Here is a 20,479-nt window from a genome sequence, read left to right on the forward strand (position 1 = left end):
TACCCCTGGCTCACTCGCTGTCTGGACATATCGTTTTTTGTCATAGCTGAGTTTGACAAAACTGATGACATTGACTGTTTCTCTATCCCCAGTGAATTTCTTTGGCAATGACAAGCTCTGTAGAGTGAGATATTGTTAGTCGAACAACATTAAATAAAATGGTGTGCCTTGCTTCAATTCTTTAAAAGCATTTTGTGGTAGTAGAAGTGTTCTGATTTCAGATTTAAATAGCAGAGAAGTAGTAGACCCATATGTTATGTCTAAGTTGTGGTCAAAATGTCAGTTTGTAAAAGTTGACAGAAAACGTTGTCGCAGTAACTAACAAAGCTGCATCATTTGATAGGAAGATATCTGTTCTGATTTTAGATTTAAAAAGCAGATAAGTAGACCAAGATATCATACCCTATAAGTCTTGGGAAAAATAGCTGATTTGTCAGTTAATACGCCAGGCAAGTGACACATTCCCATGTCATACTTCCATGTTCCTGGTCTTTTGCAGGGGCTTATCATAAAATCAGATGCCTTTTATGACGTTTTTGAAGACCAGTCAAAAAGCCTACAAAAGTTCAAAAACTACTAGGCTACTTGCATGGCGTATTCAGCAGTGGGAAGTTAATGGATGAAGTTGATGCAGTTATTAAGACATCTGTATCTCTTGATTTGTATAATAGAATGTTGAAATTCATGGGAGTCTGTAACAATGGACCTTTAGAATGTTGAAGAAATCCCATGGAAGTGGATGGAGGACAAAAAGCTCAATAGTTTAAAAAGTATAATTTTAAATATATCAATAAGTCCACTCTGCACATTTTAAAGTTTGAATGGCATTTATAGCTTAAATGGTGTAGCCTGCTAAAGAATAAGAACTATGACAAAGATTTAAAAGTGGGATGTTTGCTGTCTCAAAGTCTCATTCGTTATTAGCATGTTGTTACTCTGTACCATCTTTTGTTAAAGTTGTCTTAATACAGACCTTTGCATGTTGATCAAGGTCCTTGAATGAAACATTTCCAGACAGCACAAATGTAACTGTCAACAACTTCTTCAAAAGGAAGCTTTCACACTCGATGGACTTGCAGTATTTTTCTGGAGAGCAGTACTGTAAACACAGCCAGAAGCAAAATGTGTGTTTCAGTAACATGATTTACTATACTGATTTGTAACCTGATTGGATCGGTTACCAACAATGTCAAGAGTGAGTGGCATATTTGAATTCTCACCTCTGTTGTTGAATTGATAACCTTTCCACATTGAGTGTGGTTCTTCAAAGAAAAGAAAGGAAACTTGCATTAGGCTGTTTCCTATTGAAAGAAATTGTGGCAGCAAAATGTCAGCATTTTCGTAAGAGATGTGAACAGTTTACCTGTAAGACAGATATTTGGTAGTCCTTCATTTCAAATCTGTGCTCAAGCTTAGTTGGGAAAGTGAAGGTGACTGTGACTGGTACAGACTTAAATCCCAAGTTCTGCACCTGTAAACAATGACACATTCAATCAACCAACCTAACAATAACATTTATATTGAGATTTTATACAAAGGCATTTGTCACAGAATTTGTAACAAAACATAAACCTTAACTCCCAAAAGAGCAAGGCTAGAGCGACGGAGACATTAAAATAGTTTTTGGAGTATAAAAAGATCTAGCACATTACCCCCACATCGTGTGAATCACACTTTCAAGATCAGTCACAGCAATAGCAGCTGATTGTTTACCTCATATACATTCACCAGTCCTTTAGGTGATGTGTCCTCCAGAGTAAAGTTAATGTAAGTGGTGGAGTCTTGGGGAAGGCTTCAACAACAACAAAAAGATACATAAGTCACCTTGATTTTATTGAATTAACTTGGTGGAGTCATTCTCAACAAAATGTAAGTATAGGCTTGTAAAGACTTACGCTTTCGCTACCAGGTCAACTGCAAATTGAACAGGGATGGTCTTGGTTAGGGAACTATTGGTTGAGTTTCCATTGTCGCTGTAAATAAAGCAAATGCATTTTTTGTATACATAAGTGGAATGCTATGAAGTCCTTCAGCTAATTGAGTAGAAGGTATTGGGGTTGTATAAAACTAGTTCGTTTTAATCAATGTCTGTTCAGTACTTTGACTGCATGTGGAAATTTGTTTACTGGACTGATTCTCTCACACAATTTACATTGTGGAAGCAAATTTTCTACCTCAGGCCGATGACGGTCATTTCCATTGTGTCGTTCCAGTTGTATGTATTCAAAATATGGAATTTACTGGTGAACACTGCCTGAAAAAGAAAATGGCATCGTTGACAAAGTCAGACTTGATTTGAAATTGGATCATAACTGTGGAAGTGGAAAAGAAGTGGAAGGCATGCCTTCAGAAAGTATTCATACCTGTTGACTTATTCCACATTTTGTTACAGCCTGAATTCAAAATGGATTAAATAAAAAAATCTCACCCATCTACATACAATATCCCATAATGACATTGTAAAAGCATGTTTTTTAATTTATTTTTGCAAATGTATTAACTTAAATGGAGAGCTCATTTACATAAGTATTCACACCCTTGAGTCAATAGTTTGTAAAAGCACCTTTATCAGCGACTACTTCCGTGAGTCTTTCTGGGTAAGTCTAAGAGCTTTCCACACCTGGATTGTGCAACATTTGCCCATTTATTAAAATAATTCTTCAAGCTCTGTCAAATTGATTGTTGATCATTAGTAGAAAACCACTTTCAGGTCTTGCCATAGATTTTCACGTAGATTTAAGTCAAAACGGTAAGTCACTCAGGAACATTCACTGTCTTCTTGGTAAGCAACTCCAGTGTAGATTTGGCCTTGTGTTTTAGGTTGTTGTCCTGCTGACAGGTGAATTAATCTCTGTGTCTGGTGGAAAAGACTGAACCATGTTTTCCTCTAGGACTTTTCCTGTGCTTAGCTCCATTCTGTTTATTTTTTATCCTGAAAAACTCCACAGTTCTTAACGATTACAAATATACCCATAACACGATGCAGTCACCACTATGCTTGAAAACATTGAGAGTGGTACTCAGTAATGTCTTGTATTGGATTTTCCCCCAAACATAACAATTTGCATTCAGGACAAACCGTGAATTTCTTTGCCACAGTTTTGCACTATTACTTTAGTGCCTTTATGCAAACAGGATGCATGTTTTGGAATATTTGTATTACGTACAGGCTTCCTCCTTCAAATCAAATGGTTATTTGTCACATGCGCCGAATTCAACAGGTGTAGACCTTACAGTGAAATCCTTACTTACAAGCACTTAACCAACAATGCAGAATAAAATAAATAAAAGTAACATAATTAAAGAGCAGCAGTAAAATAACAATAGCAAGGCTGTATACAGGGGGTACCGGTACAGAGTCAATGTGCAGGGGCACCGGTTAGTCGAGGTAATTGAGGTAATATGTACATGTAGATAGTTATTCAAGTGACTATGCATAGATAATAACAAAGAGTAGCAGCAGTGTACAAGAGGGGTGGGGGGGCAATGCAAATAGTCTGGGTAGCCATTTGATTAGATGTTCAGGAGTCTTATGGCTTGGGGGTAGAAGCTGTTTAGAAGCCTCTTGAACCTAGACTTGGCACTCCAGTACTGCTTGCCGTGCGGTAGCAGAGAGAACAGTCTATGAGTAGGGTGGCTGGAGTCTTTGACAATTTTTAGGGCCTTCTTCTGACACCACCTGGTATAGAAGTCCTGGATGGCAGGAAGCTTGGCCCCAGTGATGTACTGGGCCGTACGCACTACCCTTTGTAGTGCCTTGCGGTTGGAGGCCGAGCAGTTGCCACACCAGGCAGTGATGCAACCCATCAGGAAGGTCTCAATGGTGCAGCTGTATAACCTTTTGAGGATCTGCGGACCCATGTCAAATCTTTTCAATCTCCTGAGGGGGAATAGGTTTTGTCGTGCCCTCTTCACGACTGTCTTGGACCATGTTAGTTTGTTTGTGATGGACACCAAGGAACTTGAAGTTCTCAACCTGCTCCACTGCACCCCGTCGATGGAAATGGGGGTGTGCTCGGTCCTCCTTTTCCTGTAGTCCACAATCTCCTTTGTTTTGATCACGTTGAGGGAGAGGTTGTTGTCCTGGCACCACACGGCTAGGTCTCTGACCACCTCCCTATAGGCTTCTTCGTCGTTGTCGGTGATCAGGCAAACTTAATGATGGTGTTGGAGTCGTGCCTGGCCGTGCAGTCATGAGTGAACAGGGAGTACAGGAGGGGACTGAGCACGCACCCCTGAGGGGCCCCCGTGTTGAGGATCAGCGTGGCGGATGTGTTGTTACCTGCCCTTACCACCTAAGGGTAGTCCGTCAGGAAGTCCAGGATCCAGTTGCAGAGGGAGGTGTTTAGTCCCAGGGTCCTTAGCTTATTGATGAGATTTGAGGGCATTATGGTGTTGAACGCTGAGTATGGTTTACGGAAACTTTGCTAACGGAGGTCATACCTGATTCCCATGTAGAGGTGGTTTCACAATAATCAGAGCTGACAGGAGCTCTGTACTTTCGGGGTTAAGTAGGGCGGAGGCGTCTGTCTGTATGTGAACAATCAATGGTGTCACACTAACCATGTCACAGTGAAGAGGGTCTGTTTACCTTATGTGGAGATATTAGCAGTGGGCTGCTGACCATACTATTTACCAAGAGAGTTCCTTAGCGTGATAGTGATTGTCTACATCCCGCCGTCCGCAAATTTTTAACTGACCACAAAGTCACCACATTACCTACTCAATCGATCACCTGACTCGGTTGTTATCTCTGGAGATTTCAACCACTGTTTGCACCACTTCCTACCTTCAAACAGTATGTTAAAGTTCCAACTCATCTGGACAAGACCATTGACATTCTCTACACCAATGTGAAAGATGCCTACTGCTAGACTGCTCTGCCTCCACTGGACAATCTGACAACGACCTCGTCCAGCTGCTACCAAAGTACCGCCCACTGGTCCAGAGGTAACGCGGTGATTCACAAATGGACACCCGAAACTGGAGTGGCGCTACAGAGCTGCTTTGAAGGTACAGATTAGAATCCATTTATAGATGACTGGGAGGAGGATCTTAATGGTCGCTGAATGCATAATGGACTATGTTATCTTCTCTACTGACAATATTGTGCCAAGCAAAACATGAATACGTACTGACATTTAAACGCAAGCAAATAACATGAAGGATATCTGGTATGGTAGGAATAAAACAGGTTACAGTAACAGGGGACAACTACAGAGTGATGAGGTAAGGGATAGTTTTATTTTTTTTTCACCATTTTTTTTTTTTACCAGATTCGATAAGTATGAGTATGCTAATATCTTCTCACACAATGAACTGAGCCACTTACAGAAATTCTCTGACTCTGCTATAGTAAACTGTGTCATGAGAGGAGGCGATGCTCTTCACAGGGATACAACTGAGTCCTTTTGAAGTGGTGTGAGGCCAATTACTTGGACCTGAATGTACTGAAGACCGAGGAGCTAGTGGTAGATTTTAGGAAAAATACATGTTTTTAAGCCCATTTCTGTTAACGGTGACTACAAAAAAGTGGCTACCAAAAAGCCCAATCCAGAATGTACTTTAAAGAAGCTTTGAACTTTTAAAGTATGTGACAAAATGCTTCGTATGTTCTATAGCGATGTCGTGGCGAGTGTAGCGACCTATGCCATTGTGTGCTGGACAGGGAATTTAGCTAAGGAGGCCATAAACATGCTTGACAAAATCATTAAGAAAGACAGTGCTACAATTGGCTGCAGGCTGGAATCAATGCAGGACATGTTCATAAAAAAGCTGCACATAACACACCCACTCCACCAGGGCTCTAATGCAACACAGGAGTAGCTTCGGTAGCAGGTTAAGCCTGCCCAGATGTTCCATAGATAGGTTTAGATGGTCATTTATACAGACAGCCATGAGGCTTTTTAATGACTAATTGATTAACGGTTATGAGGTCTTCCTATTGGAAAATGTTGTTGCCTGTTTTTTTTCTCTCCCAAAGTAGGATAAAAAAAAACAGCACTTGAATCAGATGATTATTTTAGGGATAGTATGGTGCATGTGCCTTTTTATGTCTAAATGTTTGGTTTTTATCATGTTGGTCATTGTTGCGTGTCCTGTCATTTTAAGTCATTGATGCATGCTGTGATAAAACAATTTCCCAAGTTGAGATTAATAAAGTAATGCTCTACTCTCTACTCATCATTGCACACAGTGAGTCCATGCAATTTGTGACTTAAGCACATTTTTATTTCTGAACTTATTTAAGCTTGCCATAACAAAAGGGTTAAACTGAGTCAAGACATTTCAGCTTTTCATTTTGAATTAATTTGTAAAAATGTCAAACATAATTCCACTGACATTATGGGGTATTGTGTGTTGGCCAGTGATAAACAAAAAAACTAAATTTAATCTATTTTAAATTCAGGCTGTAACAACAAAATGTGCAAAAAGTCAAGGGGTCTGATTACTTTCTGAAGGCACCGTATCACTCAAATCAAAGCTGTCACTCAATAAGACATTGACTTACTGCTTTTAGCTCTGAGTCTTTATCATTTAAGGACAACATTTTAAAGCTTTACCGTGTATTCACAGTTGAGCATTATTTACTGGTATATCTAAGTAATCACTCACTGTAGTTTTACTACGGTAGACCGGTATGCTGACACTGCATGTAGTTCTGTCCATTTCACCTTCCAGACCACCACAGCTGAACACCGTTCTCCTTGTGGACTATGGAATACAGACAATACGTCAAGTGTGTAAATAATTCAGAGTCATTGACAGTCTAAAATAAACAAGTATGCATGTTAAAAATGAACCACTTTACAGAACTAATCAATTCAACACTTTATTTTGTAATTTTATCTTTATTTAACTAGGCAAATTCTTATTTTCAATGACAGCCTAGGAACCTGCTTTGTTCAGGGACAGAACGACAGATTTTTACCTTGTCAGCTCAGGGATTCGATCTTGCAACCTACCGGTCACTAGTCCAAAGCTCTAACCACTAGGCTACCTGCCACACTTGAAGGTGCACTACGCATAAATTGCCATATGTACGTTTTTGGGCGACCCGACCAAATTCACATACAAATGGGAGTTATAGATCTGTCATTCTCATTGAAAGCAAGTCTGAGAAGGGGTAGATCTGTTCAATGTCTGCTATTTCTGTTGGATTCAAGCTTCAAATATACTTATTCATGTTACCATACTAGAACATATTGATTACTCTACATGTATAGAAATTTGGTGTATGGAAAGTTACTGAGTGAGACAAGGGGAAGTGCATAAATGTAATATTCTGTTGAAAGATGTTATTGTTGAATATCAATGTTCCTACAGAGAGAAGCAAAGGGCAACAGTCTAGCTTCAGTTCCTGATGAGGCAGGGCAGCTGCAGAACTAGGGAGGACTGATGAATTTGGCTCAAGGTCAAGTCAACAGATGAAGTAAGAAGAAATCTCTGGGAGGGCAGCCAAAGGGGCCGACCACAACGACCCTCCTATACAGTCCTATCGCACACACAAACACTTCCATTCCCACGAAGGTTTGAGCATCAGGCAGGGCCATGACTACACCAGTGAGAGGAACCAATTAAGTTCCTGCCTAGCAACAGAGATGTAAAAGGGGTTGACCCCGGCTAGTAGGAGGTTATACATATATATGCTTGTGTAATCATACCATGTCTTTGCAGCTGTATGACCCAGTGGGTGAATAAACTTCGTTTATGGTTTTTCTAGTCGTCCATTTTACTTTTTACTCTGTTTGTTAGGAACCTAACACTGCTTCCAGTTACGTTTTGTTTTTGTGTCTTACTTTCAGTTTCGTACACCAGCTTCAAACAGCTGAAAATACAATATGTTTGGTTTTGGAAAATATTTCCCAGCTGTTTAGATGGTAAAATGATACTCTACACTATACTTGCTTGTTTTGTCACAAACTAAAATTAGGCTAACTATTACAATTTTAGTAACCAGGAAAGGGTGGAGTGATTTCTGCATAGTGCACCTTTTAATATTTTATGAATAATTAGCACATGTAGGGAACATTTAAATGTTTGGCTGCAAACTAATGTTTGAATCAATGTTCTTCTATCCTGGTTCTGCAGACCCACAAGTTGAGCAAGAAAAGCTTTTGTTCCAGCCCAGGAGGAAGACCCCTGATTAAACTAATCATCTAACCCTTGATTGGCTGAACATGGTTTGGGTCTCCAGGTTTGAATAACACTGGTTTAGACGAGAGCAGAAAGGAAACATCAGAATGAATTACACAATAGATGGAGGGGTGCCGGTATTACCTTCAGAAGATGCATCATGGAGAATGAGAGGCCAGGAGGGTAGAGGAGGGTTAGACTGGTGTTGTAGGAGTCGTCCCCGTGATTGGACAGTCTTATAGTCACGTTGAAGTAACTCTGGTCCACCACTAATAAAGTTGATGTGCTGATAAGAGAGACAAGACCGTACAGTCAGAAAACATGCTTTTTTTGAGCAGTCAGTAATTATTATAGCTACAAACAAGTTACTTTAAGTTGTCTCTATGTTTATCAGACACTTACATAAAGTTGAAGTCCACCTCAAGCTCTGCCACACGTTTCATTTTCTTTGCAGTTCTTTTCAAAGGGCACCTATGATGAATTCAAGACAACTGTGAATGTGTTTAGATTACCTGTTTTCACAGGTCTTTGGCTAAATTACAGTACTCCCTCCACAGTAATTGCTAGTGCTGTTGATCATTGTAAGTGAACAGGTTTTAGTCAGACCCAGAATGTATCCTCGTACCTCGACCACAGCCTGTGTAGGACTGTCAGTATTCAGAATGGCAGTACGACCCTCTTGTTGGCTTTCAGATTGAGATAAATTAAGTTTCATGATTATGGGCGATAATGTGTCAATCACGCATTGCTGGAAGAAAAGAAAATGTGGCATTAATTTCTCTATCCATAGTCCTGAAAAACCCTCATTCTTCTCATCACTGAATAAGATCAATACACAATAACAATTCAATAATAATTCAACAACCTAACAACTTCATTTTATTCATTAAATCCCCTCCTTACGAGAGACATTATGGTTGTTGTATTGTTGCATAGCTACAGTTTCTCATTGATCATACTGTCATGTAGACTGAGTGGTTGAAGCAAGTCCGCTGTTTTCTCAGCTCCACAGTAGAGAGAAGTCTTCTGGCCCCTTTGTTCGTGTCACTGTAAAAGGCTCGGCTCCTCTGTCTCACTGGATCCACATCCAGCAAGTAGGAGATGTTTATCCCTGCACTCAGTGCCCCTGGAAAAGTACACAATAAATCTTAAATGGCCTCCTTATCAGGGAGAGAAGTTCAGAACCTCATGGTTGCCTGCTGATGGACAGCATTGAAGTAGAAAGCAGAGATGGAGTCAAGACCTTAACTCTCGAGTCCCAGATCCTCACCAAGGAACAACCTTGGTACCTTAATTGGGGAGGACGGGCTTGTGGTAATGGCTGGAGCGGAATAAGTGGAATGGTAACAAACATGGTTTCTATGTGTTTGATGCCATTCCATTCGCTCTGTTCCAGCCATTATTATGAGCCGTCCTCCTGTCAGCAGCCTCCACCGGTCTTCAGACTGGAAAGAGACCAAGATCCACTTATTGTTGTCAGTAATTTGCTATGCAACGAGGCTCTGACCTAGACCACCAAGGCCACAATTACACTATATATACACAAAAGTATGTGGACACCCCTTCAAAGTAGTGGATTCAGCTATTTCAGCCACACCCGTTGCTGACAGGTGTATAAAATAGAGCACACAGCCATGCAATCTCCATAAACAAACATTGTAAGTAGAAGATGAGACTAAAGAGCTGTGACTTTCAACATGCCACATGTACCACAGTCATTGGATGCCACCTTTCCACCAAATCAGTTCATCACATTTCTGCCCTGCTAGAGCTGCACCGGTCAACTGTAAGTGCTGTTATTGTGAAGTGGAAACGTCTAGGAGCAACAACGGTTTCAGCCACGAAGTGGTAGGCCACACAAGCTCACAGAATGGCATCGCTGAGTGCTGAAGTGCATAAAACTCGTCTGTCCTCTGTTGCAACACTCACTACCGAGTTCCAAACTGCCTCTGGAAGCAACGTCAGCACAAGAACTGTTCGTTGGGAGCTTCATGAAATGGGTTTCCATGGCCGAGCAGCCACACACAAGCCTAAGATCACCAAGCGCAATGCCAAGCATCGGCTGGAGTGGTGTAAAGCTTGCCAGGATGCCAGGAGAACGCTACTGGCCTGAATACGTAGTGCCAACTGTAAAGTTTGGTGTAGGAGGAATAATGGTTTAGGGCTTTTAGGGTTTTTCATGGTTTGTTCCAGTGCAGGAAAATCTTAACACTACAGCATACAATGACATTCTAGACAAATCTGTGCTTCCAACATTTTGGCAACAGTTTGGGGAAGGCCCTTTCCTGTTTCAGCATGACAATGCCCCTGTGCACAAAGTGAGGTCCATACAGAAATGGTTTGTTGAGATCGGTGTGGAAGAACTTGACTGGCAGGCACAGAACCCTGACCTCAACCCCATCGAACACCTTTGGGATGAATTGGAATGCCGACTGCAAGCCAGGTCCAATCGCCCATCAATGCCCATCCTCACTAATGCTCGTGGCTGAATGGAAGCTAGTCCCCGCAGCAATGTTCCAATATCTAGTGGAAAGCCTTCCCAGAAGTGTGGAGGCTATAGCAGCAAACGGGGGACCAACTTCATATTAATGCCCATGATTTTGGAATGAGATGTTCGACGAGCAGTTGTCCACATTCTTTTGGTCATGTAGTGTATGTAGTCTCAGATCACTCAATTTCTGTTGAAAAACACAAAGCCATCAGTGTTCCAAAAGTTCTGAGAGTTCTTACCAGCTTTACTCTTTGTTGCCTCTGCCATGTTAAAGCAGGCTGTCAAAGTCACCACAGGGGAAATGGTCTCTTTTGCCAGACAGTCAAAGTTATCAGTGCTGATCTCCGAGGGATGGAAGTGGAGATGAGCAGAGATGCTGAGGACCGGTCTGGACCTGTGAGCAATCGAGGGTAAAGATTGGGATGTTAGCCTACATTGTAAGATGTTGGGTACCACCGCCCACACCTCATTGAGCGCAGCCCCCATTCACTGCAGATCACACACTAGTGGCATATTTTTACTGTCCTTTTAAACCAACTGTCTTTTCTTATCCTTTTTTTGGACTCGTACCTCAAGACGACAACTGCGCCTCGCGCTCCTACTACGATGTCAGTCAGTCCATCCTCACCCAGGTCCATCTTTCCATCAATCGCCTGGCCAAAGAACTGGAGCTTAGATCTCATCATCGCAGCTGAGATGCGCTGCAGTAAGAAGACAAACATTTAATGAAAAGGCATTGATATTGATATCCCAGGAGGGATGTCTGTTTTCTTTGATCATGAAGAGCCTTTTTGAATGATTTCCATCTTCGTCTGTCTCACCTGGCTGAATTCAGGGCGGATCCCCTTTAGCTTTTCACCCAGGTAGATGTACACGGCCCCCCTGTGATCGTCCTCAAGTGGAGCACCCACAGCTACATCCTTCAGCCCATCTCCATTCAGGTCTGTGAGAGAGGAGATGGAGGAGCCGAATCTACCCTGAGCCAGCACTGAAACACTCATCTCCGTCCTCAGTTCCAGCTAATAAAGGAGAGATCACATAAAGATAAATCCATATTACATTGTCTTTTTGTGCAGTGTTATTGAAGAGGATGGATATTTATATCCAAATGAATCAATACCGGCATCCAGATCACTTTGTCCCTGATGAACATATTCAACCACAAATTGCAGCATTTGAATCTGTTGTTCAGAGATTCACAGTTCAGCCCACCTTGTCAGTCAGTGTGTAGACGTAGATCCTGCCCTCTCTCGGTGGTTGGTGAAACATTGGTGCACCCACCAGGAGGAAGTCTGTGTTGCCGTCTGAGTCTATGTCCACAGAGCACAGCTCTGCCCCGAAGTAGGAGCCCATCTGAGAAAATCCAAACTTACATTCTTACAAAAATTGTTTTGAAATTTTTTAAGAAGTCTTCTGGTTTTTGAATGGAACTCATAAGTAAACATAAAAAGTGATATCATGTGTTCCTCTTTACTATCGGAGGAGTGAATCAATCGTTGAAGTAACCCCAAAAGCTGGTTTCATGCTGTCCCTATTGTATAACTTGATTGATATACCACAATGCTTACATATATATCTAATGTTACCAACCTGTTCTCCAGACAATCTTTGTGCCACAGTCCAGTTGTTGTTAACCTTGTTGAAAAGAAGGATCTGTCCCATGTGTTCAGATCTTGGTGCTCCGGTAAAATATAGAAGATTCTCATTCTTCTTCCCAACAGCTACAGAGTATCCTATAAGAACAATAAAGAACTGTAGGTCCATTGTAACTACACTCCCTTCTCTGAAACATCTGAACTAATGGAGCCTTGAATATAGTGTTTGTTCAAATCAAATCGTATTAGTCACATGCACCGAATTCAACAGTGAAATGCTTATTTACGAGCACCTAACCAACAATGCAATTTAAAAAAAATACGGATAAGAATAACAAATAAAAGTAACAAGTAATTAAAGAGCAGCAGTAAAATAACAATAGTGAGACTATATACAGGGGGGTACCGGTACAGTCAATCCCCGGTTAGTTGAGGTAATATGTTCATGTAGGTAGAGGTAATAAAGTGACTATGCATAGATAATAACAGCAGAGTGTAGCAGCGATGTAAAAGAGGGCGGAGGGGGGGGCAATGCAAATAGTCTGGGTAGCCATTTGATTAGGTGTTCAGGAGTCTTATGGCTTGGGGGTAGAAGCTGTTTAGAAGCCTCTTGGACCTAGACTTGGCGCTCCGGGAGAGAACAGTCTATGACTAGGGTGGCTGGAGTCTTTGACAATTTTTAGGGCCTTCCTCTGACACCGCCTAGTATAGAGGTTCTGGATGGCAGGAAGCTTGGCCCCAGTGACATACTGGGCCGTTCGCACTACCCTCTGTACTGCCTTGCGGTCGGAGGCCAAGCAGTTGCCATACCAGGCAGTGATGCAACCAGTCAGGATGTTCTCAATGTTGCAGCTGTTCAAATTCACTTTTGAGCAATATCTTTTTTGGAGCTTCAAACTTCTTATGGCCAGGCCCTTTTTCTCAATTTCCGCCTGAATGACGTGCCCAAAGTAAACTGCCTGTTGCTCAGGCCCTGAAGCCAGGATATGCATATAATTGGTACCATTTGGAAAGAAAAAACTTTGAAGTTTGTAGAAATGTTAAAATAATGTAGGAGAATATAACACAATAGCTATGGTAGGAGAAAATCCAAAGAAAAACCAACCAGAATATTTTTGTTTTTGAGAGCCCATGCTCTAACAATGGAAAGTATAGGGGCATACTGAATTCTAGCTCTCAGGATGCAATTCCTATGGCTTCCACAGGGTGCCAGCAGTCTATGTTCAAGGTTTTAGGCTTGTAACTTCCAAAACGAATAAGAAATATCAGTTTTACTACAGGGACAGTCTTGGAAATTGGTGTATGCGCGCTCGATTAAGACAGAACGCACCTGCTAAAATCGGTTTCCTATTGAACATACTTCTTCCCGTAAGAAATATTATAGTTTGATTACATTTTAGGGTATCTGAGGAGGAAATATAAACTTATTTTGACTTGTTGAAACAAAGTTTAGGGGTAGATTTTCGGATTCATTTCTCTGCATGTTGAACGAGTGGATTACTCAAATCGATGGCGCCAACCAAACTGACTTTTTGGGATGTAAAGAAGGATTTTATCTAACAAAACGACACTACATGTTATAGCTGGGACCCTTTGGATGACAAATCTGAGGAAGATTTTCAAAAAGTAAGTGAATATTTAATCGCTATTTCTGAATTTATGAAACCTGTGCCGGTGGAAAAATATTTTGATGTGGAGCGCCGTCCTCAAACAATCGCATGGCATGCTTTCGCTGTAATAGCTACTGTAAATCGGACAGTGTAGTTAGATTAACAAGAATTTAAGCTTTCAACCGATATAAGACACTTGTATGTACCTAAATGTTTAATATCCATAATTTTTATGATAATTTATTTGAATTGCGTGCCCTCCAGTTTCACCGGAAGTTGTCTGGCTAACGGGACGCCTAGCCCTATGTTAATGTTCCATTACCCATATAGGAGTCTTTGTCCAATGTGGGGTCCTGAATTTCCCTTTCCTCTGATCTCAGACCCTCAGTCTCAAAGAGAGATCCACGCCAGTTGTTTGATCCCACTGAGCCCAAAACCAAGGTGTCCTGTAGATAAAATAAAACAATGGGTAATATTTTTCATTAATAAGCATTAATTACCTATATATTGCGTCCATAAACTAGTTGCGTCCATAAACTAGTGGTCAGTACATTTATAAAAAATGTAAGATGATGATAAAACAAACTGTACATACTATCGCGATATCTCACCTTATTAACGTAGACAGCGCTGAACCCACTCTGAGACATCTCTTTAGTCAAGTTGCCAGCCAGAGCAGTCTTGGAACCTAGAATATACGAACACTGATATTAATTGCGATACATTGATACTTCTACTGTGGAATGTTTTGAGTAAGGTGTATATTTCAGGAGGGGACCAGTATTTCCACTTTAGTTTTTTTTATGAATAACAACTCTCTGTTGACAGGGACTTTGCTGAAAAATAAGTAAGTATTATTAAGAGATTTCAACTAAATCTGGAGTTGTACCTTCAATGTTGAAGATCTTTTTTTGAAAGTTGTCTAGGATTCCTTTTAGTCCGTTGTAGTCCATGATGAGGAAAGTGTTGTTCTCTTTTGGCTCTGATGCCAGGGACTTTAGTTTCTTCAAATTGACATTCTTGACCTGCCAAGAAATATATCACTTGAGGACTGGAATTATAGTGAAGTCTAATTTCCTTTTCAATATGAATGATATTTAAACATCCACATCTTAACTGGGAAGTTGGACTGGACCCTTGAGACTACTAATAACAATAATAATAAAAACTATATTTGTATAGCACTTTTTAATACAAGTACCAGTAAGAGAATAAAAAAAGAAAGCTAATTAAAATCATCTTTATAAAAGCGTCTTCAGCAGGGATTTAATCATCTATTGACTCACCCGTGTGTCAATCTAAGTAACATAGTAAAAAAGTCCCCATCAAAATCCGTCAGTTTAAGATAGAGATCTGTTTTTATGCATCGCCTGCGTGCGTCACTCCCACCGCATCTGCCTATGTCGGTCTTCCGCATCTACAGTGGAAGGTGACCGAGCTACAGTGGTGTTTGTCAGACCATGAGACATACAGAAAATCGGTCTTCTTACGAAAACGTCTGTAGCGTCCGAAAGGTTTGGCCTACAAACTAGTATGACCACTCTATGGAAAGCGGAGACTTTCACGAACATACAAATTAATGGAAGTATGGAGGTAGTTTGGTGCCACATATATAAGGGGTTAAATGTGTCCAAAAAACAACAATATTTCCTGAGCTTTGTTATATCTCCTAGATATAGGACAGACATTTCAAATCCGTATTTCTTAGTATTTTTTATTTTTTTTAGCATTTATGAACGTGTTATTCAAAATATTTTCTATGGTCTATAGTAGTAAAGTCCAAATGTAATATTTAATGAAATTATTTTTGTTTTGTTTTTTTGGGATAGCTAAAGGAAAAATAGCTAAAGAAAATCAAATACAGTGGGGAAAAAAGTATTTGATCCCTTGCTGATTTTGTACGTTTGCCCACTGATAAAGAAAGGATCAGTCTATAATTTTAATGGTAGGTTTATTTGAACAGTGAGAGACAGAATAACAACAAAAATATCCAGAAAAATGCATGTCAAAAATGTTATAAATTAATTTGCATTTTAATGAGGGAAATAAGTATTTGACCCCCTCTCAATCAGAAAGATTTATGGCTCCCAGGTGTCTTTTATACAGGTAACGAGCTGAGATTAGGAGCACACTCTTAAAGAGCGTGCTCCTAACTGCAGCTTGTTACCTGTAAAAAAGACACCTGTCCACAAAAGCAATCAATCAATCAGATTCCAAACTCTCCACCATGGCCAAGATCAAAGAGCTCTCCGAGGATGTCAGGGACAAGATTGTAGACCTACATAAGGCTGGAATGGGCTACAAGACCATCGCCAAGCAGCTGGTGAGAAGGTGACAACATTTGGTGCGATTATTCGCAAATGGAAGAAACACAAAAGAACTGTCAATATCCCTCGGCCTGGGGCTCCATGCAAGATCTCACCTCGTGGAGTTGCAATGATCATGAGAACGGTGAGGAATCAGCCCAGAACTATACGGGAGGATCTTGTCAATGATCTCAAGGCAGCTGGGACCATAGTCACCAAGAAAACAATTGGTAACACACTACGCCGTGAAGGCCTGAAATCCTGCAGCGCCTGCAAGGTCCCCCTGCTCAAGAATACATATACAGGCCTGTCTGAAGTCTCCCAATGAACATCTGAATGACTCAGAGGACAACTGGTGAAAGTGTTGTGGTCAGATGAGACCAAAATGGAGCTCTTTGACATCAACTCAACTCGCCGTGTTTGGAGGAGGTGGAATGCTGCCTATGACCCCAAGAACACCATCTCCACCCTCAAACATGGAGGTGGAAACATTATGCTTTGGGGGTGTTTTTCTGATAAGGGGACAGGACAACTTCACCGCATCAAAAGAATGATGGACAGGGCCATGTACCGTCTAATCTTGGGTGAAAACCTCCTTCCCTCAGCCAGGGCATTGAAAATGGGTCGTGGATGGGTATTCCAGCATGACAATGACCCAAAACACACGGCCAAGGCAACAAAGGAGTGGCTCAAGAAGAAGCACATTAAGGTCCTGGAGTGGTCTAGCCAGTCTCCAGACCTTAATCCCATAGAAAATCTGTGGAGGGAGCTGAAGGTTCGAGTTGCCAAACGTCAGCCTCGAAACCTTAATGACTTGGAGAAGATCTGCAAAGAGGAGTGGGACAAAATCCCTCCTGAGGTGTGTGCAAACCTGGTGGCCGACTACAAGAAACGTCTGACCTCTGTGATTGCCAACAAGGGTTTTACCACCAAGTACTAAGTCATGTTTTGCAGAGGGGTCAAATACTTATTTCCCTCATTAAAATGCAAATCATTTTATAACATTTTTGACATGCGTTTTTCTGGATTTTTGTTGTTGTTATTCTGTCTCTCACTGTTCAAATAAACCTACTATTAAAATTATAGACTGATCATTTCTTTGTAAGTGGGCAAACATACAAAATCAGCAGGGGATCAAATACTTTTTTCCCCCACTGTAGCTAAAGAATCCATAGTATGACAATCTTAAATCAATTCCATATTCTAGCTTAGTAGAACCCTGGGTCTGATTAGTAAATAAAGGTATCTGCATAGCAGTGAAACGGAATGTTGTGATTGTGGATGATGTCACCAAGGGGAAGCATGTACAGGGAAAAAATGATGAAATCCAGAATTGACTCCTGAGGGACACTACAGTGAATAGGTGCTGGGGTCGATACCGAAGCACCCATGCCCACTGAGAAACGTCTGCTACATAGATATGACCTGCACCAGTCGAGGGCCACTTTCTTTACAATTCTGTAAAGAATCTTAAAAACTGTTTGCAGAGATCAGGGGATGCGAGCCTGTCCCTGTTAGGGGGGGCACCAACAACATGCTTAAAAAAACAACTGTATTTTCAAATAGTCAGATTCCTCAGAGATCAGGGTAGAGAAGTAGTTTGCTCTTGCCTCTTTAACCGCAACACTGTAATTTTTCATCAGGTCCTTCATTATCTCATAGAATACTTGACGTTTGCAGACCTTCCATTTCCGTTCTGCATTTCTAAGTTTTCACACTTTTTAAGGCAATAGTGTGGTCATTTAACCAAGGCATACAGTTTATTTGTGGTTTTAACTGGTGAAACTGAACCTGTTCAGTAAATCATCAGTGTGATGACAGAACAGGATCATTAGTAGAGGACAAAAGCATTTTGTAAATGTACTGGCAGTTGTGGAGGTATTGATGGGAGTGGGAACAGACACATTTTTAGGTGGAGGAGAAACTACTATTTGCCAATATATTTGCACCTCTGTTAACTTCAAGTGAAACAATTTGAAAATGTACCTTAATACAGGGATGGAAGGTGTTGCTGTACTACTAATTATCCCACAATAATTTAGGGTAAATAGAGAAGATAAAATACTGCTGCTTTAGCATGAGCTAACCAGCATGAGGATGAAGAAGGCAGTTTAATTAAAAACGAGCAATATTTCAATCTTCTCCATTCACCGTAAATTGTTGTGGGATAAGTACTGTAGGACTACAGCGAAATCTTCCATCCCTGGATTGAGGTACGTTTGCAAAACATTTCACTTGAAGTTCACAGAGATGCAAATATATTGGCATTTGGTCGTTTCAACTAGGAAGAGAGCATACCTCCTAGTCAAAATGTATTGGCTAGTGATCAACCAGCTGTAGTTATGGGAATGAAACAGTTGTAATGGAATTAAAGTGCATTCGGAAAGTACTCAGACCCCTTGACTTTTTCCACATTTTGTTACGTTACAGCCTTATTCTAAAATGGATTAAAAACATGTTTTTTCTCAACAATCTACACACAATACCCAAAATGAAAAAGCAAAAACAGGTTTTTAGAAATGTTGCAAATCTATTAAAACTAATAAACAGAAATACCTTATTTACATAAGTATTCAGACCCTTTGCTATGAGACTCGAAATTGAGCTCAGGTGCATCCTGTTTCCATTGATCATCCTTGATGTTCCTACAACTTGATTAGAGTCCACCTGTGGTAAATTCAATTGATTGGACATGATTTGGAAAGGCACAAACCTATCTAAATAAGGTCCCACAGCAAAAACAAAGCCATGAGGTCGAAGGAATTCTCCGTATAGTTCCGAGACAGGATTGTGTCGAGGCACAGATCTGGGGATTTGTACCAAAAAATGTTGCAGCATTGAAGGTCCCCAAGAACACAGTGGCCTCCATCATTCTTAACCATCTCAACCATCTCTAAAGCACTCCACCAATCAGGCCTTTGTGGTAGTGGCCAGATGGAAGCCACTCCTCAGTAAAAGGCACATGACAACCCGTTTGAAGTTTGCCAAAAAGCATCTAAAGGACTCTCAGACCATGAGAAACAAGATTCTATTGGCCTGATGAAACCATGATTGAACTCTTTGGCCTGAATGCCAAGCGTCACATCTGGAAGAAATCTGGCACCATCCCTACGGTGAAGCATGGTGGTGGCAGCATCATGCTGTGGGGATTTATTTCAGCAGCAGGGCCTGGGAGACTTGTCAGGATCAAGGGAAAGATAAACAGAGGAAAGTACAGAGAGATCCTTGATGAAAACCTGCTCCAGAGTGCTCAGGACCTCAGACTGGGGTGGAGGTTCACCTTCCAACAGGACAATGACCCTAAGCACACATCCAAGACAACGCAGGAGTGGGTTCAGGACAAGTCTCTGAATGTCCTTGAGTGGCCCAGCCAGAGCTGAGAGGATCTGCAGAGAAGAATTGGAGGAACCCCAAACACAGGTGTGCCAATCTTGTAGCGTCATACCCAAGTAGACTTAAGGCTGTAATCGTTGCCAAAGGTGCTTCAACAAAGTACTGAGTAAAGGGTCTGAATACTTATGTACATTTGTTATTTCATTGGGGGGGTTGCAAAAATGTCTAAAAACCTGTTTTTGCTTTGTCATTATGGAGCATTGTGTGTAGATTAATGAGGGGGAAAAAACTATTGAATCAATTTTAGAATGAGGCTGTGACGTAACAAAATGTGGAAAAAGTCAAGGGGTCTGAATACTTTCCGAATGCACTGTAAGTCATACAATTGTGTGGTGTTGTGTTGGAGGTATGCAGGCTCTCCCATTTTAAGGACTTACCCCGATGATGAAGCGGATGATGTTTTTCTCATCACTTCTATTGATAGCGTTATTTCTATCAGTATCACTGGGATTTCCATCTGTTATTATGACCAGTACTTTAGTTGCATCTGCGGTGGCGCCGGCGGCTTGGTTTTCAAAAATGTTTTTCCTGAATTAGATGTATACAAACAACAGATCAAGATATCTTTCATACACCACAATCCCCTTTGATCAGACTCTGAGTATTCGGTCAGAACTTTGAAAGTAAAACTGATTAATAATGATCAACTGTGACCTACAAGACAAAGTCTATTGCCTTATGTGTGTTGGTTAGATCAGCCATGTGCTCTTCTTTCCAAAGATTATCCAAGGCTCTCCCCTCTTGGTAGTCATTGAAGTTGAAAACTGTCCTGGCTCTTGATGAGAACTGAACCGCTGCGAACTGTGGTTTAAAAAAAGAGCAAAAGATGACTAATATTGATTTCATTCCATACTTTCCATGCAGCGACCTGGGTGTATAGCACATACACTCTTCGAATTAGTGGTGACTCGAGGAACCCTGAAGATCCTCAAGGAACCCCTGAGGTTC

General features: G+C 41.0%; 1 protein-coding gene across 1 annotated transcript in view; it reads right to left on the reverse strand.

Moving 5' to 3' along the window:
* Positions 1–20,479, reverse strand: part of LOC106564975 (integrin alpha-L) — a 34,437-nt gene that overhangs the window by 1,701 nt on the left and 12,257 nt on the right. The window contains 23 exon segments of the mRNA XM_045691258.2: positions 4–117; positions 974–1,099; positions 1,221–1,262; positions 1,364–1,471; positions 1,714–1,792; positions 1,896–1,973; positions 2,175–2,254; positions 6,616–6,714; positions 8,281–8,422; positions 8,539–8,568; positions 8,570–8,607; positions 8,762–8,884; positions 9,096–9,262; positions 10,867–11,021; positions 11,198–11,328; positions 11,449–11,646; positions 11,840–11,980; positions 12,218–12,360; positions 14,155–14,278; positions 14,444–14,520; positions 14,722–14,857; positions 19,909–20,059; positions 20,190–20,332. Coding sequence (XP_045547214.2) covers positions 4–117; positions 974–1,099; positions 1,221–1,262; positions 1,364–1,471; positions 1,714–1,792; positions 1,896–1,973; positions 2,175–2,254; positions 6,616–6,714; positions 8,281–8,422; positions 8,539–8,568; positions 8,570–8,607; positions 8,762–8,884; positions 9,096–9,262; positions 10,867–11,021; positions 11,198–11,328; positions 11,449–11,646; positions 11,840–11,980; positions 12,218–12,360; positions 14,155–14,278; positions 14,444–14,520; positions 14,722–14,857; positions 19,909–20,059; positions 20,190–20,332 — 2,625 coding nt within the window.

This window comes from Salmo salar, chromosome 12 (genome assembly GCF_965601325.2).
Source record: "Salmo salar chromosome 12, fSalSal1, whole genome shotgun sequence".
NCBI classification, from domain to species: Eukaryota; Metazoa; Chordata; class Actinopteri; order Salmoniformes; family Salmonidae; genus Salmo; species Salmo salar.